The 17,397-nt window shown below is 34.7% G+C and overlaps 2 protein-coding genes across 2 annotated transcripts in view; one reads left to right on the forward strand and one right to left on the reverse strand.

The window, feature by feature from the left end:
* Positions 1–4,675: 4,675 nt before the first annotated feature.
* On the forward strand, positions 4,676–8,297 carry LOC126772652 (uncharacterized). The gene is made up of 6 exons (XM_050493060.1): positions 4,676–5,000; positions 5,836–5,958; positions 6,349–6,481; positions 6,960–7,046; positions 7,414–7,546; positions 7,840–8,297. The coding sequence occupies exons 1-6, from the start codon at positions 4,746–4,748 to the stop codon at positions 8,003–8,005; spliced, it is 897 nt and encodes a 298-aa protein (XP_050349017.1). The 5' UTR covers positions 4,676–4,745; the 3' UTR covers positions 8,006–8,297.
* Positions 8,298–9,599: 1,302 nt separating this feature from the next.
* Positions 9,600–17,397, reverse strand: part of LOC126772690 (ADP-ribosylation factor 6) — a 35,462-nt gene continuing 27,664 nt past the window's right edge. The window contains exons 4-7 of the mRNA XM_050493152.1: positions 16,605–16,760; positions 14,413–14,559; positions 13,545–13,728; positions 9,600–12,976 (exon numbers count right to left, since the gene is read on the reverse strand). Of these exons, the coding sequence (XP_050349109.1) occupies positions 13,586–13,728; positions 14,413–14,559; positions 16,605–16,760 (446 nt within the window). The 3' untranslated portion in view covers positions 9,600–12,976; positions 13,545–13,585. The remainder of the gene's footprint in view (positions 12,977–13,544; positions 13,729–14,412; positions 14,560–16,604; positions 16,761–17,397) is intronic.

A 17,397-nucleotide genomic window follows, 5' to 3' on the forward strand; every position in this document is an offset into this window, starting at 1 on the left:
GATATTTGTAATGAGGAATTGATCTAAATCAATGTTTTATGATCATTATATATCTTTTATAGATTGTTTTATATATGTTTTTATGGAAAAAAAATATGAAGTCAATACAAATTATTATATACCCAAATGTTTTATTTCAACTTCATACCTTAAAACGATTGTTTCTTTGTTAATAACAAATCCTAATAATATTTCGACCACGGCGCGGGCGGACCATCTCGACATAAGTAAGCTGTGCGCTTGCGCCTGCTTAGGCGCTACGTGAAATTTTTAAAACTACATTTTAATTATTTGATTGTCATTCTAGTTTTCGCCCGTAGGTTTACTCGCTATATCCTATTCTGTACACAAAGTTTATGCAAAATTTCATAGTAAACAATCGAATAGTGAAGACGTGAAAGCGTCACTTTCTCATATTAGCTAGGATTTTTATTCTTTTAATCATTCATTACGAATAAACTCCGACGTAAAACATGATTTTTTTGCTGGCACGTATAATTTTTATAATATTTCTATTATTCTATTGTTATCTGTAATTATATACACTGTAATTTCTTTTTGACCCTAAATAAAAGATAATTATTATATTTCTTTGTTTAAATTATCTATAGTCATAACATATCGCTTGAATTACCAATAAACAATAAATATAAAATCCAAAACAATTTGTAAGTTGTTCCCGATGATATACTCGTTTTTATTATATTATTATATTAAATTTAGGTAATATTATCATGGTAACACATGTTGACTTTTTTACTTATGAATGTAAGCAAAGATTTTAGCCTGAGTGCCTTGGTTATTAGTTCAGTAAAGCATAATTAACTTATGACAGATAAATAATTAAATTATATGCTATAGGATTTTTTTATTTTATTTTCCGATAGCGATGACTCGACATGGAATTTTGTTTTTGTATTCACATTGGATAATTATTACAATGGGATTTTTCGAGTTCATAATATTTTGAAAAATGTCACGTTTCTTTAGTTTTTTTTTTTTTTTTTATATTCGCCGGGAGGGCAAATGACTCTACTCCACCTGATGGTAAGTGGTAGTAGAGTCCAAACGCGACGACGGCCAGTACAGACGGGAAAAACGTTCTGCACTAGCCGCCTTCGCCTTGCCGGCCCGCAAGATGCCTCTTCACGCCTCGTTTGAAGGAACCCGGGTTGTAAGAGGAGGAAAACACGTGAGCTGGTAAGGAAATCCATTTTTTGGAAGTGCGACAAAGAAAGGAGTTGCCAAATTTCTTTGTTCGCGATGGAATTGATGTCACAGTTAGGCGGTGACATCGAGAACCAGCTCGCGTGGACTTAAGAAGGAAGGGGGAAGCAGGAATTAGAGAGAATAATTCCTCAGAGCACTCGCCGTGATACAGTCGATAGAAAGCGCTCAGTGCTGCTATCTCACGACGCAATTGTAAAGGTTCAAGGGTGTTTGTGACCTTTAAGTCGCCAATAATGCGTACGGCACGTCGCTGCAACCGGTCCAAGGCCTCAAGTAGGTACTTAGCGGAGCCATCCCAAAGGTGCGAGCAATATTCTACGCAAGACCGTACCTGTGTTTTGTACAGCAGGCACAGTTGTTGTGGCGTGAAAAAGCGCCGCACCTTGTTCAGAACTCCGAGTTTCCGTGAAGCTGTTTTTATAACAGCCTCGATGTAATCCCTTGGACTAAGGTCGCAGCGAACGTCAATCCCCAGCATGGCGATTTTGCTTTGCATCACCAAAGGAGTACCACAGAGGGAGGGAAGAGGGGAAAATGTTGACTTTTTCGCCGTGAGAGCGCATACCTGTGTTTTCTTGGCATTAAACTCAACAAGATTATCAGAGCCCCATTTGGCGATGAGCTCTAACGTCCTATCGAGTTCAATGACAAGATTCTCCCGCCTCTCCTCAGTTTCCACCCGCCCAGCCACTGCGCGTCCGTGGTATCCACCATGCACTGTACTATCATCTGCATAGCAATGTATGTTCCCAAGGGAGAGCATATCATTGATATGCAAAAGAAAGAGTGTGGGAGATAGCACAGATCCCTGGGGGACTCCAGCGTTCACTACATAGAATTGTGAAGCGCAACCATCTACTAAAACACGAAGGCTACGCTTGTGTAGGAAGCTGGCAATCCAGGTGCATAGCTGAGCAGGCAGACCATATGCCGGTAGCTTGGAGAGAAGACTTCTGTGCCAGACCCTGTCGAAAGCCTTGGAGATATCGAGGCTGACAGCCAACGATTCTCCATGCTTGTCGATAGCTTCACCCCAGAGGTGTGTTACGTACGCTAGAAGATCACCTATGGACCGTTTTGGTCGAAACCCGTACTGACGATCATTAATTAGACAGTGATCTTCTAGGTAATGGATCAGTTGGTTGTTTAAAATCCGTTCCATCACCTTACAAAGCACTGAGGTGATAGCTATTGGCCGATAATTTGCCGGGTCAGACCGATCCCCTTTTTTGGGAACCGCTTGCACATTAGCTCTTCTCCAAGCCTCCGGCACACTTCCCGAAGAGAGAGAAAGTTGGGACAGGCGCGTTAACACAGGAGACAGCTCCGCTGCGCACTTCTTCAGCACTATGGCTGGTATTCCATCGGGACCGCTAGCTTTCCGTACATCAAGTGATTGCAGCTCCGCACGCACATCACGTTGCCTGATTTTAATGTCAGGCATCGTATGGCCACATGCAGGTATTGTAGGTGGCAGTGCACTACAATCATCGATGACGGAATTGTCGGCAAAGAGTTTAGCCAGGAGATCAGCTTGCTCTTGCGGACTGTGAGCTAGCGATCCGTCCGGATTTCTGAGCGGTGGCAGCCAAGGTTGGCAGAAATTGTTTTGCACAGACTTGGTCAGACGCCAGAAGCTACGGGAGCCCCTAGGATGCGAAACAAGGTCATGACCAATCTGTACAATGCGCTGTGCATCCGCTCTCGTGTATGCCTTTCTACAGGACTTGGAATTTTTATTATAGTTTGCTTTCAGTGAGTCAATGTTAGATGCCCCGCTAATACAGCCGTTGATCCACTTGCGATATGCCGCCTGCTTAGATGATACAGCATCGGCACATTCACGAGTGAACCAACGGTTACGCGTACTCCTACTGACGAGATCTGAGCTAGGAATGTAGTATTCCATTCCCAGCGTGATCTCGCCAGCAACAGCAGCGGCACTAGCTGTCGGGTCATTCCCACTGAAGCAACGTTCCTTCCAAGGGACCGACGCATAGTAATCGCGCATACCGTCCCAATCCGCCGACTTATAGTGCCAAACGCGACGTTTGCATACCGCTAGTGGCGGCAGCTTGGCCTGTGGCACTCTGGTAGAAATAAGACTGTGATCCGAAGAGCCAAGAGGAGCCTGAACCACAACCTGATATTCCACCGGGTGAGAAGTCAGCAGAAGGTCCAGTAGAGAAGGTGCTTGCCCGTCTATGTCTGGGATCCTGGTGGGCTGATCAACCAGTTGGGTCAAGTCATGTGTGAGAGCAAAAGCATGAGCAGTCCTTCCAGCATGGTCAGTTTTGAGGGATTTCAACCAGGATTCGTGGTGAGCATTAAAATCCCCCAAAAACACCAATTCCGCGTTAGGAAATTGCTCTTGCGCAGCATCTGCCACCCGACTAAGATGGTCAAATAATCGGCTTGTCTCCAAGTCACCATTGTGGGATCTGAAGAGGTACACGTAGACTCGGCTCTGATGAACCAGGTCCACACGTACCACCAACATGGAGAAGGAGGGGTCCTCCAAGCAGCGCAGTCGGTGACAGCAAACATCCGTCCTGACGAACAAGCATACTCCGGCTTTCGCTTTGAAGGATTCTTGTTATTGCAGGTTCATTCTGTATTTTAATAAGGTTCTTAATTCCGCTCGCGAACTTCTACTCAACGAGAAAAAAATAAAACGGTAGATATTAACAAAAATAGCTTTCTCTATTTTAACGCACCGAATTCAACACGACCCAATTATCATTAATATGTAATAAGTACAGCCAACATAAAGCACATCGTTAAGTAAACTACCAACTTTAATGAAATGTACTTACACTCTAACAAAACTGTTATGATAACATTTCAAGCCAAATTTATTCAAAGCGTAATTGCATAATTACCACCTGCTAAGTTTTCATTAAAAAAACGATTTAGACGTTTTTTTTTTAATAAGAAAGTAACGATCGTCAAATGAGTTAATAATTTGGTCATAATAAATTGCACACAGACTGCTGTTCACCTTCCAACACGCGTAACGAAATTAGCGTCACTCAATAACACATTACACGATGCGATGTACGTAGACTTGGCCAAGAAAAGTCTAAGTGGGCATTCATTGCCAGCTCTGAAGTACTTTCACCCTGTTTTGACTGAAGTGTCGCTACGTGATCCGCATTCGATACGCGCCCCTTAACCACATAATAAGAGTGGATACGGCGATGGGTACATAAAGTACGACTCATTAGATTTCTGTACGCTTATACCTTATACGCTTTTAGGTAATCTTGTCTTGCCAAATTTTATTAAAATAAAACAATTTATACCAAAAGAAAAAAAATTCTAGACTTATTTTAATGTTATTTTATTTTATTCATTAAATGAGTTTCTATAAAATGTACGATATATCCTGATAAAAAATACTAATTTCAAAAATGGAAACGTCACGTCAGTGTTAAAATTTCAGTGAACATGTAAAAAATCGTAACACTCAAAAAAAAAATTTAACCTAAGAAATATAAATAGAACCAACCACAATGCAACTATTACACGAACAGACGTCTATTTTGACCGTTAAAGATATTGGCAACATGAATACATCCTTGAAAGATACGTCCTCACATAATATCGAAGTGAAGGAAAAGCGGTCGTCAAATACATCTATCTTTGTGATGAATCCAGTTGCGAGCGGGGATAATATGCAGATAGATTTAAATAGCGCACAAAAGATAAAAGATGAGGTACCCGTGATGCCGCAGCTTGTGCCGTGTTGTGAGGGAAAAGAGTTGCAGGTAAAAATATAAAAAAAATATTCGTTCACAACATCACATAAGGTCAATAATTGTAAACAGTTAATTATTTTTACTCCTATGGGTTGGTTAAATTAGTCTGATGGATAGAATTAGCAATCATTGTATTCTTTTATTTTTATGTACTTAGTAGTAGGAGAACCTGTTGGCTGGGTAAGAAAGGGAGAGAAAGAAAATCGAAATATTTACTTTGGATAGAGAAAAGAAAAATACAGAAGGGTGTTTATATAAATTATTATTTAACTGGTAACAACACGTAATACTTGTGTCTAATAATGAACGTACTTGTGTATTTTAAAGCAGAATTTATTTTCAAATGTAGGATTTATTCCACAAAAATCAAATAAGCTACGACTAAAGCAACTTACAATTCCAACCCATTTTCTTATCGTTCTTTGCCTCTATTAATATCAACGTTCTAAAAAAATAAACCCGCGGAGCTTTTGAATCCGCCTTTCCTGTCAAACAGAGAATAAATGGAAACTGACGCGTTCTGAATTTAATCTTCCGGCTCCACTAACGATAAGCGATTTCAGGCAACGAACAAAAACACTTTTACATTGGACCCGAAATCGAAGGCGTGATTTTATAAGAAATCCAGATGTTATTTTCTTTACATCTTTGTACATTATAGCGATAAAGAAAAGTTAAGAACCTTTATTTTATGTAAATTAGGTGCCTTTGTGTATTTATATTTTACATAAAGGTAATAACATATAACAAAAACTATTTAGTCAATTCCTTAGCAGTACTTTTAAACGATTATTTAAGATACAAATATATAATAATAAGTTTTACGTTTGAAATATCTCTTTAGATTAACGAAGATTTGGTTCGTACTGGTCTATCAGCTATTTCAGTTAAACATGACGGCGTGGTCCAATGTTTGAGTATGTCTTGTGCGTGCGAAAGGATGCAAGTGCTCCCGGGGCTTGTTAAGGTATTGTGACAACATGATATCACTTCATTCTTATTCTATTATAAACAAAAAATCAATAAAATTGGTGACTAAAACAGTGAGGTACGTACTTTATCAAATCTATCTGGTCAGTATTTTTTTCTATATTTTATTTTGTACTAGTTTTCGCCCACAGCTTCGCCCACGTCTGAGGGGATGGTTAGTTACCCTATGTCATTCTCTGTATTACCGACAAGGTATATGCAAAATTTTATGAACTTCGAATGAGTATTTAAGACGTGAAAACGTAAAAAACAACTTCACATTCGCGATATTACTTTGGATTTATTATTTAGTATCAAACAAAACACTGTCTTTGATTATGATTTAGTATATATGTATATATATATATGACCTATGTACATTATACAGCACAGAAACTCATTCCGATCACTTCACCGGCCCGACCTAAAGCGTGTACCGTATCTCCGACGTATGACACCGGATGAACTCGAGTCATTGTTTCGCGGCTACGCGGATATCCCAACGCGTAGCAAGAAGAGAGGTAAGAAATTAAATAATGTATCAAGAGACGTTACGATATAATAAAAAACGAATAAATTAAAGCAAAGTTGAAATATTCTGGATGTTTCAAAGCGCAAAGTTTGTATTATACATTGGTTCTTCTGCAAGCGCCATTTATACCGTTTGCAATGCAGAATAGAAAAGTCACCAATACAATTAGTACTTATTATCATGGGCTAAGCGATAAAGGTCACAACTGCCATTTTCAACACATATTACGAGCAGGATTAACAGCTATAGTGCACAAGTGTGTGCGTAAACACTAAACGTATTCTCGGTTCATTATAAGCGAAAATTTTATTTAATTATTAAACATAAATAATCATCAGTAATTTGCTTAAGAAATACGACATGACAAGTTTGCATAACAAAATTAAATGAAAACGAATTAAATTGTAACCACGAAGGAAGCCATGTGTATAAGCAAGATTATATTACTTATTAGTTATTCTTTTCAGATACCTCAAAAGAACCTTTCATGGTATTACCTCCCGATGAAGATGATCGATCAAGAAAAGTTCGAGATAAAACCAATTTAGAAGAAGGTAAAATATTTAATTATAATTAAAAAAGGGTGTTTAGTTGGAAACATTGCTGTCTCGTTGATCTAGTGGCTAAATATAAGGCCGTAGATCCCAGGTTCCAGGGCTCAATCCCCAAGGATTGTGGTGCATTGACGATGTGTTGAATGGTTGATGTTTCTTACAGCGCCAATGTGAATGAGCGATGATTCCCATTCACCAGCTAGTTGTACCTACCCACAGGTCCGTTCGCCTTCTTTTACATATAAAAAATGAAACCATAGACAATTTAGTAATTTTTAATTATGAGTAGTGTCTATGCCGGATACCGTTACAATAATTCCTAGTTGCATAGAGAGATTTCTGAGAATAATAGTATTGCTTACTACAGGAGGTAATCTACATCCAATACCAGAGACAAGATCATGCGCGGATGATGTACCGGCTGGTATGAGACTCCATGGAGCGCGTGCGAGACTGTATACCTCCGTCCTAGCTGGAGCCAAGGCTGGTGATCAACTGGAGTAAGTTACATCACCAGTTATACAATTTAATAATACATCATTCAACAGTATAAGTCAAATTCATTTCGCGTTTGAGGACAAAACGGAACGAACGACGAAAAATATGAAACGAGCCTAATAAACAGTAGAATGTATATTGTTTTGTTTATTCATTATTATTCCTTGCCCTGCAAAACTATTTTTCCTCTTATTATTTTAACATTTCGAGGCCCCCATCTGGCAGGGGCCTAAACTAGTGATCAACGTGGTACCATATATTAACTAAATGTTTTAAATTCAAATACAATTTACAGCAATACATCGACAAACGATGACTGCATAACACCCATTTTAGTTGATCCCATACCCGAGGACGAAATTCCACTCTATGAAGAACTACAAATTATACTACCACCTCGCTGCGATGACGTCAATGCAGGATCTTCTCACAGCGGTTCAGAAAAAAAAACATACAAATGAACACTCAACAATAGATTATAAACGACAATAGGCTATTATTATTTAAAAAGTTGCTAATATTAACATTTACAAAATGTAAGCTAATGTTCAAAGGATTCAATAAAACCCGCTGTAAGTTGACAAAGCTTAAACAGACGTGTAAGAAGGAATTAAGGAAACTAATTATGTATCTATTTTGGATAATAAATGATATCTTTGATTAAAAAATATCAATACTAAGCTTGTCAACTGCATTCATAGCATACTGTAATTTGCATAATTTGTAACGGTTTTAAACATAAATATAAATATCAATGCAAATGTTTGTTTTGTTAATATTATTTCGAATAAGTACATACAAATTATGTAATCGAAACATATTAGTATTTACATTTAACTCATCACAGAGTTACTAAACGCTTCTATTGGAATAAGATAAAATATATAAATATATTTTTTTTTCATATTTTATATTTTTTATAGAGTAGCAAGGCGGACGAGCATATGGGCCACCTGATGGTAAGTGGTCACCAACGCCCATAGACATTGGCATTGTAAGAAATGTCAACCATAGCTTACATCACCAATGCGCCATCAACCTTGGGAACTAAGATGTTATGTCCCTTGTGCCTGTAATTACACTGGCTCACTCGCCCTTTAAACCGGAACACAACAATACCAAGTACTGCTGTTTTTCGGTAGAATGTCTGATGAGTCCACCCACTCATCTACCTACCCAGACGAGCTTGAACAAAGCTCTACCACCAGTAAAGTGTAATATTTAACTAAGCTACCCATCCCGGTTTCGCATAGGTAGGACAAGGGTTTATATAACTCTGTTTCGACTGTTTAACGCCTTCAGTTGGAATGATTTTTCCGATATTTTCAACAATCATGATATTTCAGCCAATTTACACTAAACCTTAATGAATTATACGTTAACCTTCATTATGAACCACTCCATCCATTTGCGAAGACCGTATGAAAAACCGTTTTTCATATAAGTAGTTGTTGAGGTCACCGCGTTCACAGATAAAAAGAAAATTCTGTGAAGATGGGTAAGTAAGTTGTATTGTTGTTTTTATAAGTTTAATTATGACGTTTTCACTAAAAAGGTGGCAATGTCCGTATTTACAACAATTATAATTTATAAAGTTACCAACATTTATACATTTTATATTGTTACAGTCAATTACTGTTTTGAGCAAATAATCACTTATTTTAATACAATATCGTACCATGTCGCAATGCTTTTAATTAGAAGAAGATACAACAATTTTTAAATACATGACAAGCAGACATCTTGCACGTTCTCCCCACGCCATCCGGTACGCCTACATGTCATCACTGTACGAAAACCTTACTCAGATCTTCATATCGCTTACGGCTCGCCCCGACGTCGCGCGTAACAATGTATTTTTGACAACTTAATTACAGAATTTTGTCACAATTTTGTTGAGTGAATAAAATAAAAGTTTCATTAAAAATCAAGCAATTGTCTATTCAAGAAGACGTAAAAGACAAAAAAGACGAACTTAATAAGTAAAACTAAATATTGATCACTGTTTGAACTATAAAAAGGAATACAATAAGAAATATTTAAAAAAAACTCGCATTATAAGTGTGAATTTATATTGAATAACTTCTCTACAATATTATACAGCAGACTGTAACTCAACCATACATTCCTTTCGAGATAATTTACAACCAAGCGATACCATTGGAAACGATAGAAAATAATCGATACCACATTTCACATAATTGTGCTCCACAATTGCACTTTAATTAAACTAAAAATTAAACACATCCAAATAATTTCATAGGGTTGTGAATTTCAAACTAAAAATTAAGCCCGAGTCGTTCCGTTACATTTTCTTAACTATTTCGAAATAGGATTTAAGGTATAAAAGCTTTTAGATTTTACAAATCTTGTTTACAATAACTTCTACTCAATGGAAGTACCTTATAAAAGGCATATAATATTATTTTAAAAAATAAACCTTATAAAGTAATCACTGATAATGAACTTATAGCAGATCAGTTTATAATAAACAACCAGACACTAATCGTTGTTTTTATACAAAAAATATATAGAAAGGAATTTTAAACATATGTAGTTACATTAAAACTAATTTCTTTGAAGGCATAACATAAAATATCGACGTACAAAAATAAGAAACTGTAACAAATACTAAAGTACAAAATAATAGATCTTAAAGTAATAATTTATTTAATGGTCTCTCCAGTACAACAATGTTATATAAATTATACAAATGTCGAACAAAATGAAACAATAAATGTAAAGAAGAGCATCTGCTCACTATAAGGTCCGGCTACACACAGTTGTATTCAGGGTTTGATTTTGCACTCAACTCGCTGCAATAACACAAATACTAAAGGGTGTTCTTCAATTCATAGACCAGGAAACGATTGTACTAACTGGCGAATACCTTTTGTTATTGTGAACTTATTTATACACGCATTTTGACCGTGTTACCGCTACGGTTAACATACTCGTGATTCGTTTGTTTAAGGAGGCACACGTTATTGTCAACGTTAGAATATAATATTCGTTGAACTTGACAATCTTCTATGACACTAGAGAATCTTTCAAAGTATTATAAACTAGCTACACGGTTGGCAACCGTAGCCCTACAGTGACCTTGGTGAGAACAGATAACAAAAACGAAAACGCGAAATTTAGTTGCCACACCTAAACAGCCCGGATACACTAAGATTAAATCTCGTAAGAATCTCTTCACGAAAAAGACAAAATTTTACCGTAATTGTTTAAATGTATGACTTCGCGTTTACAGTATACTGAAATCTATATATGAAGAAACCATTTATTTTAACACAAGCGTACTGATATCACCTTTAACATCATTCAATAGATTTAAAGCAACTATACAAAATGAAATATTTTTATTTAAATAAAGTACATTAAGGACAAATGGTTGTGCAATATGTTTGGAGTGAAGCCTCTTTGGGTACTGTTATTTTCTTTTTTTTAAAAACATTGTTAAAAACAAAAAGTTCTCACTCCTGTCATATACACGTTTCAATCTTAAACTGCTTCTAATATAAAGATAGAAAGTAACACTGCCTTGGAATTATTGTTTATAGTCGAAAAATTTTAGGTGGGAAAATACTTGTCTGTGTGCGTGAATACAACGCGTTCAAGAAATATAAAGAGGATTGTAAATCATACTTTTAGTAGTTTATAAGATGTAGTTGGCACAAATGCATACCTACAATATTATTATTCAATATTCTTACTTCTCACTTCACTTTAAGGGTGATAAAGCACAACGGTTTAATTCGACTTAAAAATTTTATTTAAAAATATTCCTTAAACAATTGATTCAATAAAGCAACTGGTTTTTTAAGATTTAATTTTAAGAGCCAGCCAAAGCAGTATCAATAAACGAATGAACCCAATAAATAATGGCGATTAATTGACAAAGCTTCAAATTTAATAATATTTACTTTAAAATTGTACATTCTATAATTATTTTGATAACAATAATTTCGCTTTACTTTTATCTAATAATATAATATATAATTTTTGATCATTTCTATTTGATAGCACGCAATCCTCTTTACAATTCTTCACAAAACATTCATAAACCAAGATGGTCCCTAGAATTAAAAACACCAAAAGCTGAAACACAAGCCTACCAGCGAACTCAAACCAATTCATGAAAAACGTTATTATCAAAGCAACATCAACGATTGAAAAACATTAAACAATGTCATGATATAATCATTATCTAATCAAAATAACATTTTATGATATTTCATTGATTTTGATTGAAATATGCTTTTCGTTGAAGCATTTTATCAAAGCGTTGTATATATTCAATTATATATATATGAAGGGTGTATTCCAATTATGATGAAATCTTTAAGTAATGGCTCATCCATATACAATTAATACAATCTAAAAACTGCAACTACAAATCAATAATACTCCTTGTATTAGAAATTTGTTTCTTCTTACATTTGTGACTTAGACCCAACATTTTAGAACTGTTGACAGAAAATTGTGTAGCTAGTAAAAATTATATTAGATTATATAAGAAGGCCCGTAAATGGCAACACCTTGACATTTTATAATTGATGTTTGTTTTTTTTTTGATTGATGATGAAAAAAAAAAACGTTATTAATATAAAAAAAAAAACGTAACTTTTACATTTTAATCTTTTCTTTTAGTATTTTTATTTTAGAGGAAATTGTTGTTTTATTAGAAAATTTCGTTAAATTAACGTAAGCACTAAGATTGTGAATAGCAAAAAGGAATATCAATCATAAGAAATAAATCTAAAAGAATGCATTTTTTTAACAACCTAACTATACAGCAATGTCTTTTTAAATAATTAATTTTAACTTTAAATTTTCTTTATATATTTAAACTAGAGTGCCAAAACTTTCAGTCTATCTCGAGTCATCATCTACTGTTTATGAACTGCGTACCAATTTCCATAAGCTACTGTACAATAATCGTCTATATAAACGCAGGCGTGCTTCCATTATTGCTTTATAAATACTCGTATAATAACATACTTCGATCGCCGACTCTTAATCAATTACTACAATGTATTAGCTTCGAAACTATCTTACTATCATACAAAAAAAATTGGAGGTACACATTTAAATTATAATAATATAATATTAATTAAAAAAAAATCATTTACTCTACGTAATCATTTCCTTTTAAATAACATAAAAAAATAATAATCAAATATTTCGATACAACAAAGCTCTAATTTTCATTTAAATAATGGAATAATTGATTTATCATTTGTGTGACAATTAGTTTCACTTGTATGACTAACTAAAGTTGATTAGTCCATAGTCGCTTCACTACTAGACAGTCTGTGCACCACTCGCGTTAAGTCCAATCGATCGACACTGGTTCACGTGGAAATTTCTAGATCCGACAAGCACGGACGCAGCTTACTTATTATAAATGGCATCGAAATCCTCACCTGAAATTAATAATGAGATATTTAAAATTACTACAAAAATATTCCGAAAATTATTATGATAAGACAAATGAAAAATGTACAAAATGTATGTATATAAAACAACACATTAATAAAATAACAAAAAATATAAGCAAGTATTTTAGTCCTGCCATATTAGCGAAGAGATTTTGCATGTAACACATAACCTATCAACGCTTTCAATACTAGCATCTATTATTTACCACAAACACATATAATGTATTAATGTCAATTAATTGACACATATAATGTATAAATTTCAATCACAAATGTTAATCTTACAAAGAGTGCCTGCGACTATGTGGTAAATTTTTAAATATTGTAAAAAAATTTTGAATTTTCAATCCTTAATTCTAATACTTTAAAAAATGAAAAGTTCGAAAATATCCCACTGCTAGATATAAGACCTTTTTCCTATAAAGTGATGGTTTAGAAGCTTTTTTAACCACTCGGCTCAACCGATACATATTTATTTTTTTTTAACAACCGATTACGAGATGAATTAAAAAAAATGGATAGAACAAAAACACGGGTGATTTAAGCATCTCACCGTGCGTGCTGGAGGCGGCTTACGGCCGCCTACTCCGCAGCTCATAACTTGTGGTTGGTGGTGAGCCACGTGAGCCCCTCGTACAGGCCGTCGCCGGACGTCGCGCACGACGGCTGCACGTACCAGTTGCGATCGCGGATTCTAGTCAGACCGAGCTTCTCTTGGATTTCATGCGGTTTCATTGCTGAAAATATCACGATTATTGAATAAACTTTAATATAGAAATTAAAACAACGAAAAATATTCATTTGGAGCGTGTTTGTACATAAAAAAAAATTATTATAAGCGGTTTTTTTTTAAGAATTGTTATATAAAAGCGGTAGCCATGATAAATAGTTTTTGTGCAGATGTGTATTCCATCTGATTAGGTACAACATCTACTTGGAGGTTGTTTTTGCTTTGACTCTCAATAACTCAGCTAATTATTCTACCTTCAAACAGCAATCGCTAGCATGTTTGTCAGGTTTGAAATGTTATTGAGCCAGCGATATTACTGGAAGAAAGAGTGTCAACACTTAATTTTAGTAACCACCAAGATTGGTGGTGCATTGACTTTTTAAAGAACGGGTTAATGTTTCTTTCAGTGTCTATATCATTGGTAGCGGTAGTGGCACTTACTTTGAAGAGACCCATTTGCTGATCTGGCAACCTCTTTTAAATGAATTAAATTTTTGAATAAAAATATCAAATTGGTTTTTATTAGTTATTTTATCACAACACATCAATAATATTTAGTTTGTATTGCTGTGTTCCAATTTAAGGAACGAGTGTGAAAGTGAACTTACTTAAGTGGCGGACGAAAGGAATACTTCTGCCTTACCGTTAAAAATTAAAAAAAATTTAAATAGTGTAGATAGTTTAAACATACCATCAGGCAAGTCTTGCTTATTGGCAAAAATGAGTATAATAGCGTCGCGCATCTCTCTATCGTTGATGATCCGGTGCAACTCCTGCCGCGCCTCGTCAATGCGATCTCGATCCGCGCAGTCGACTACAAATATCAGACCCTGAGTGCCTGAAAAAATAAATACAAAACAAATTATATATAATAATAACTTTTAAATAAACTTACACTTAAATTAACTTAATGCTAATTTCATATTGATGTTGCCTACAATCAAAAAAGAGTTAGCAAAACTTCAGCTTAAGCACTATTTTGTTCCGAATTTATATTAACATTTTAGATACGTATATTTTAATATGGTAAGACTTTTGAAAACTGATTAATCAAGATTCTTAAATGGTAACATTACAAGGTTGGCTTTAAAAAAAAAACAAGCTTATAGTAAGTAGTAGAATTATGCATGTAATTAGTTCAAATTGCATTCTGAGCCTACCGAGCAGGTTTTGGTTACAAATGGTAATCCGTAATGTAAGCAAGAGCGTGACAGATACACTTTAAAAAAATCATATATTTTCCAAAATATTCGAATCGTTGAAGAAAAAAATATGTGTAATTGTATGTGTCCAACTTCACGGTAATCGATCAAATGCTCTCGAAGTTTATCAATTTCAAATAAACATACCAATATATATTAAGCTAAGGTTAGGTGAATAAAATGTTTATATTAACTTAAGTTTGGTTAAAATTTAAACAATGCAGGTTATTTATATTACATTGTTAAAGTAACGTGTAGCGTTGTGTAGCGTTATATCAACAGCAGTCAAAACAACTGTCATATGTATTCAACGTGCAAACGCGTTTTTGTACGTTTTTCATCGAATATGTAAATGGTGGAATATAAATGGTGGTAGGGCTATGTGCACGCTCGTCTGGATAGGTACCACCCACTCGTCAGATATTCTACCGCAAAACAGCAGTACTTGGTACTATTGTGTTCCGGTTTGAAGGGTAAGTGAGCCAGTGTAATTACAGGCACAAGGGACATAACATCTTAAGGCGGCGTAAGCAATGGTTAACATTTCTTACAATGCCATGTCTATGGAAGTTGGTGACCACTTACCATCAGGTGGCCCTTACGCTCATCCGTCTACCTATAATATAAAAAAAATGTTTGCTTGATTAAGTTTTATCGAAATCACGTCGCCGACTCCATGTCGAGTATTATTTGATAAATAACGTAAATTAAACTAGAGTTGACAATATGCTATATTCCAAACACAAGTGGAGTAAACTTTAATAAACAATTTTGTAATTTCTTTATCGCGATATCATTGGTCGATATCTTGAAAAATCTATGATATTTATACTTTATGGATTTCCATAAACAAATAATTTTTATTTTACAAATATTGGCAATTTGAGTACCGGAAAATTTAGTGTAAAACTAACCAGTGGTAAGAACACGTGAATCTTAACCGATGATCGTGGGTTCCAACCCGGGCGAGCACCACTGAATTTTCATGTGCTTAATTTGTGATTATAATTCATCTCGTGCTTTACGGTGAAGGAAAACATCGTAAGGAAACCTGCATATGTCTATTTTCATTGAAATTCTGCCACATGTGTATTCCACCAACCCGCATTGGAGCAGCGTGGTGGAATAAGCTCCAAACCTTCTCCTCAAAAAGGGGAAAGGAGGCCTTTAGCCCAGCAGTGGGACATTCACAAGCTGTTACGGTAATGTTGTTAAGTAGAATAGTATTATTTTGTAAATAAAGATATATTAAACAAGAACTGTTTGTATGGCATAATAAATCAGAACTTTTAGCAAATCACATTGAACATGTAAATCTAAGGTTTGTTTATCTTTATCTTCGTTTGAAAGAGGTTATAGTTTATATACAAACATTTACACATATTACAGTCTAACACGAAGTGAAAAAAAATAATTAATCATCTTAAGAAAATAAAAAATAAAAAACTTTTCAAAATAAATGGCATGGATTGCAACTAGTTAACTACACTAGTCTACACGAGATCCAGGAAATAATTAAATCCAAGAATTTTTGTCAGATATGTATCGAATTATCTTACGTATATAATTTACGTATTTTTTAAAAACCAGACAAGATTCATCATAAATTATACAAAAAAAAAATATTTTTATATATTACTTATTTTACAGTTACATTAATAGTATATTGTCATAATGTTACCTGTGTAGTAATGCCTCCAGAGCGGTCGTATTTTGTCCTGCCCCCCCACGTCCCAAACGTTGAATTTGACATTTTTATACGTGACAGTTTCTACGTTGAAACCGACTGTAGGTATCGTTGTGACTGACTGACCTAATTTTAATTTATATAAAATAGCTGAAACATCTTGTTAAGGAACTTTATTTGGTACGGTTATTACATTAGTAGTAACATTACGTATGTGCCACATATGGGACGAGACACTACCAGCTAATAGCAGAATATCATCCTACATACCTATGGTTTACCTTATTACCACCTTCACTTGGCGAAGAATTTATAACGAATATAGTTGTTGTGAATCTTGTGCTTTTTTGCATTTGATCTCAATATGTTTTTAGTATAATTTAATCTAATTACAAAGAAATCTTAGGTCTTATGGTATCAAAAAAATGGCTTATAGTCGATATCATCTATGGTTCTTAAATTAGGCGAGAGATTGATATGAATTTCGCTTTTTATATAGTCGCCGAATGTTGAACGCGACTTATGAAACATGTCTGAAAACCTTGTTATAGCCGTTACCATTTAAAATATACAAAAGAAAAAACATTTTTAGTTAATATGTCTCTATTGTTGAACAAGAAAATCAGAGGATGAGTTTAATTTAATATCAAAGTAAATATATAATAACTTTGAACACAAGCAAAGAAAATATTTTAAAGCAAGCAAAAAGTCCATAAATATCTCTATATTCATGGACGACGAGAACGATGCCTCAGGCATCTTATAAACTCAAAAGGCAGAAACATCT

The sequence above is a fragment of the Nymphalis io genome, chromosome 1 (assembly GCF_905147045.1).
Source record: "Nymphalis io chromosome 1, ilAglIoxx1.1, whole genome shotgun sequence".
NCBI classification, from domain to species: domain Eukaryota; kingdom Metazoa; phylum Arthropoda; class Insecta; order Lepidoptera; family Nymphalidae; genus Nymphalis; species Nymphalis io.

Excerpts from the sequence above, each read along its gene's own strand:
- LOC126772652 (XM_050493060.1), top strand. The coding sequence starts at position 4,746 with ATGCAACTATTACACGAACAGACGTCTATTTTGACCGTTAAAGATATT. Across the intron at positions 5,001-5,835 it reads GTGAGGGAAAAGAGTTGCAG|ATTAACGAAGATTTGGTTCG; the intron begins GTAAAAATATAA and ends ATATCTCTTTAG. Across the intron at positions 6,482-6,959 it reads AACGCGTAGCAAGAAGAGAG|ATACCTCAAAAGAACCTTTC; the intron begins GTAAGAAATTAA and ends TATTCTTTTCAG.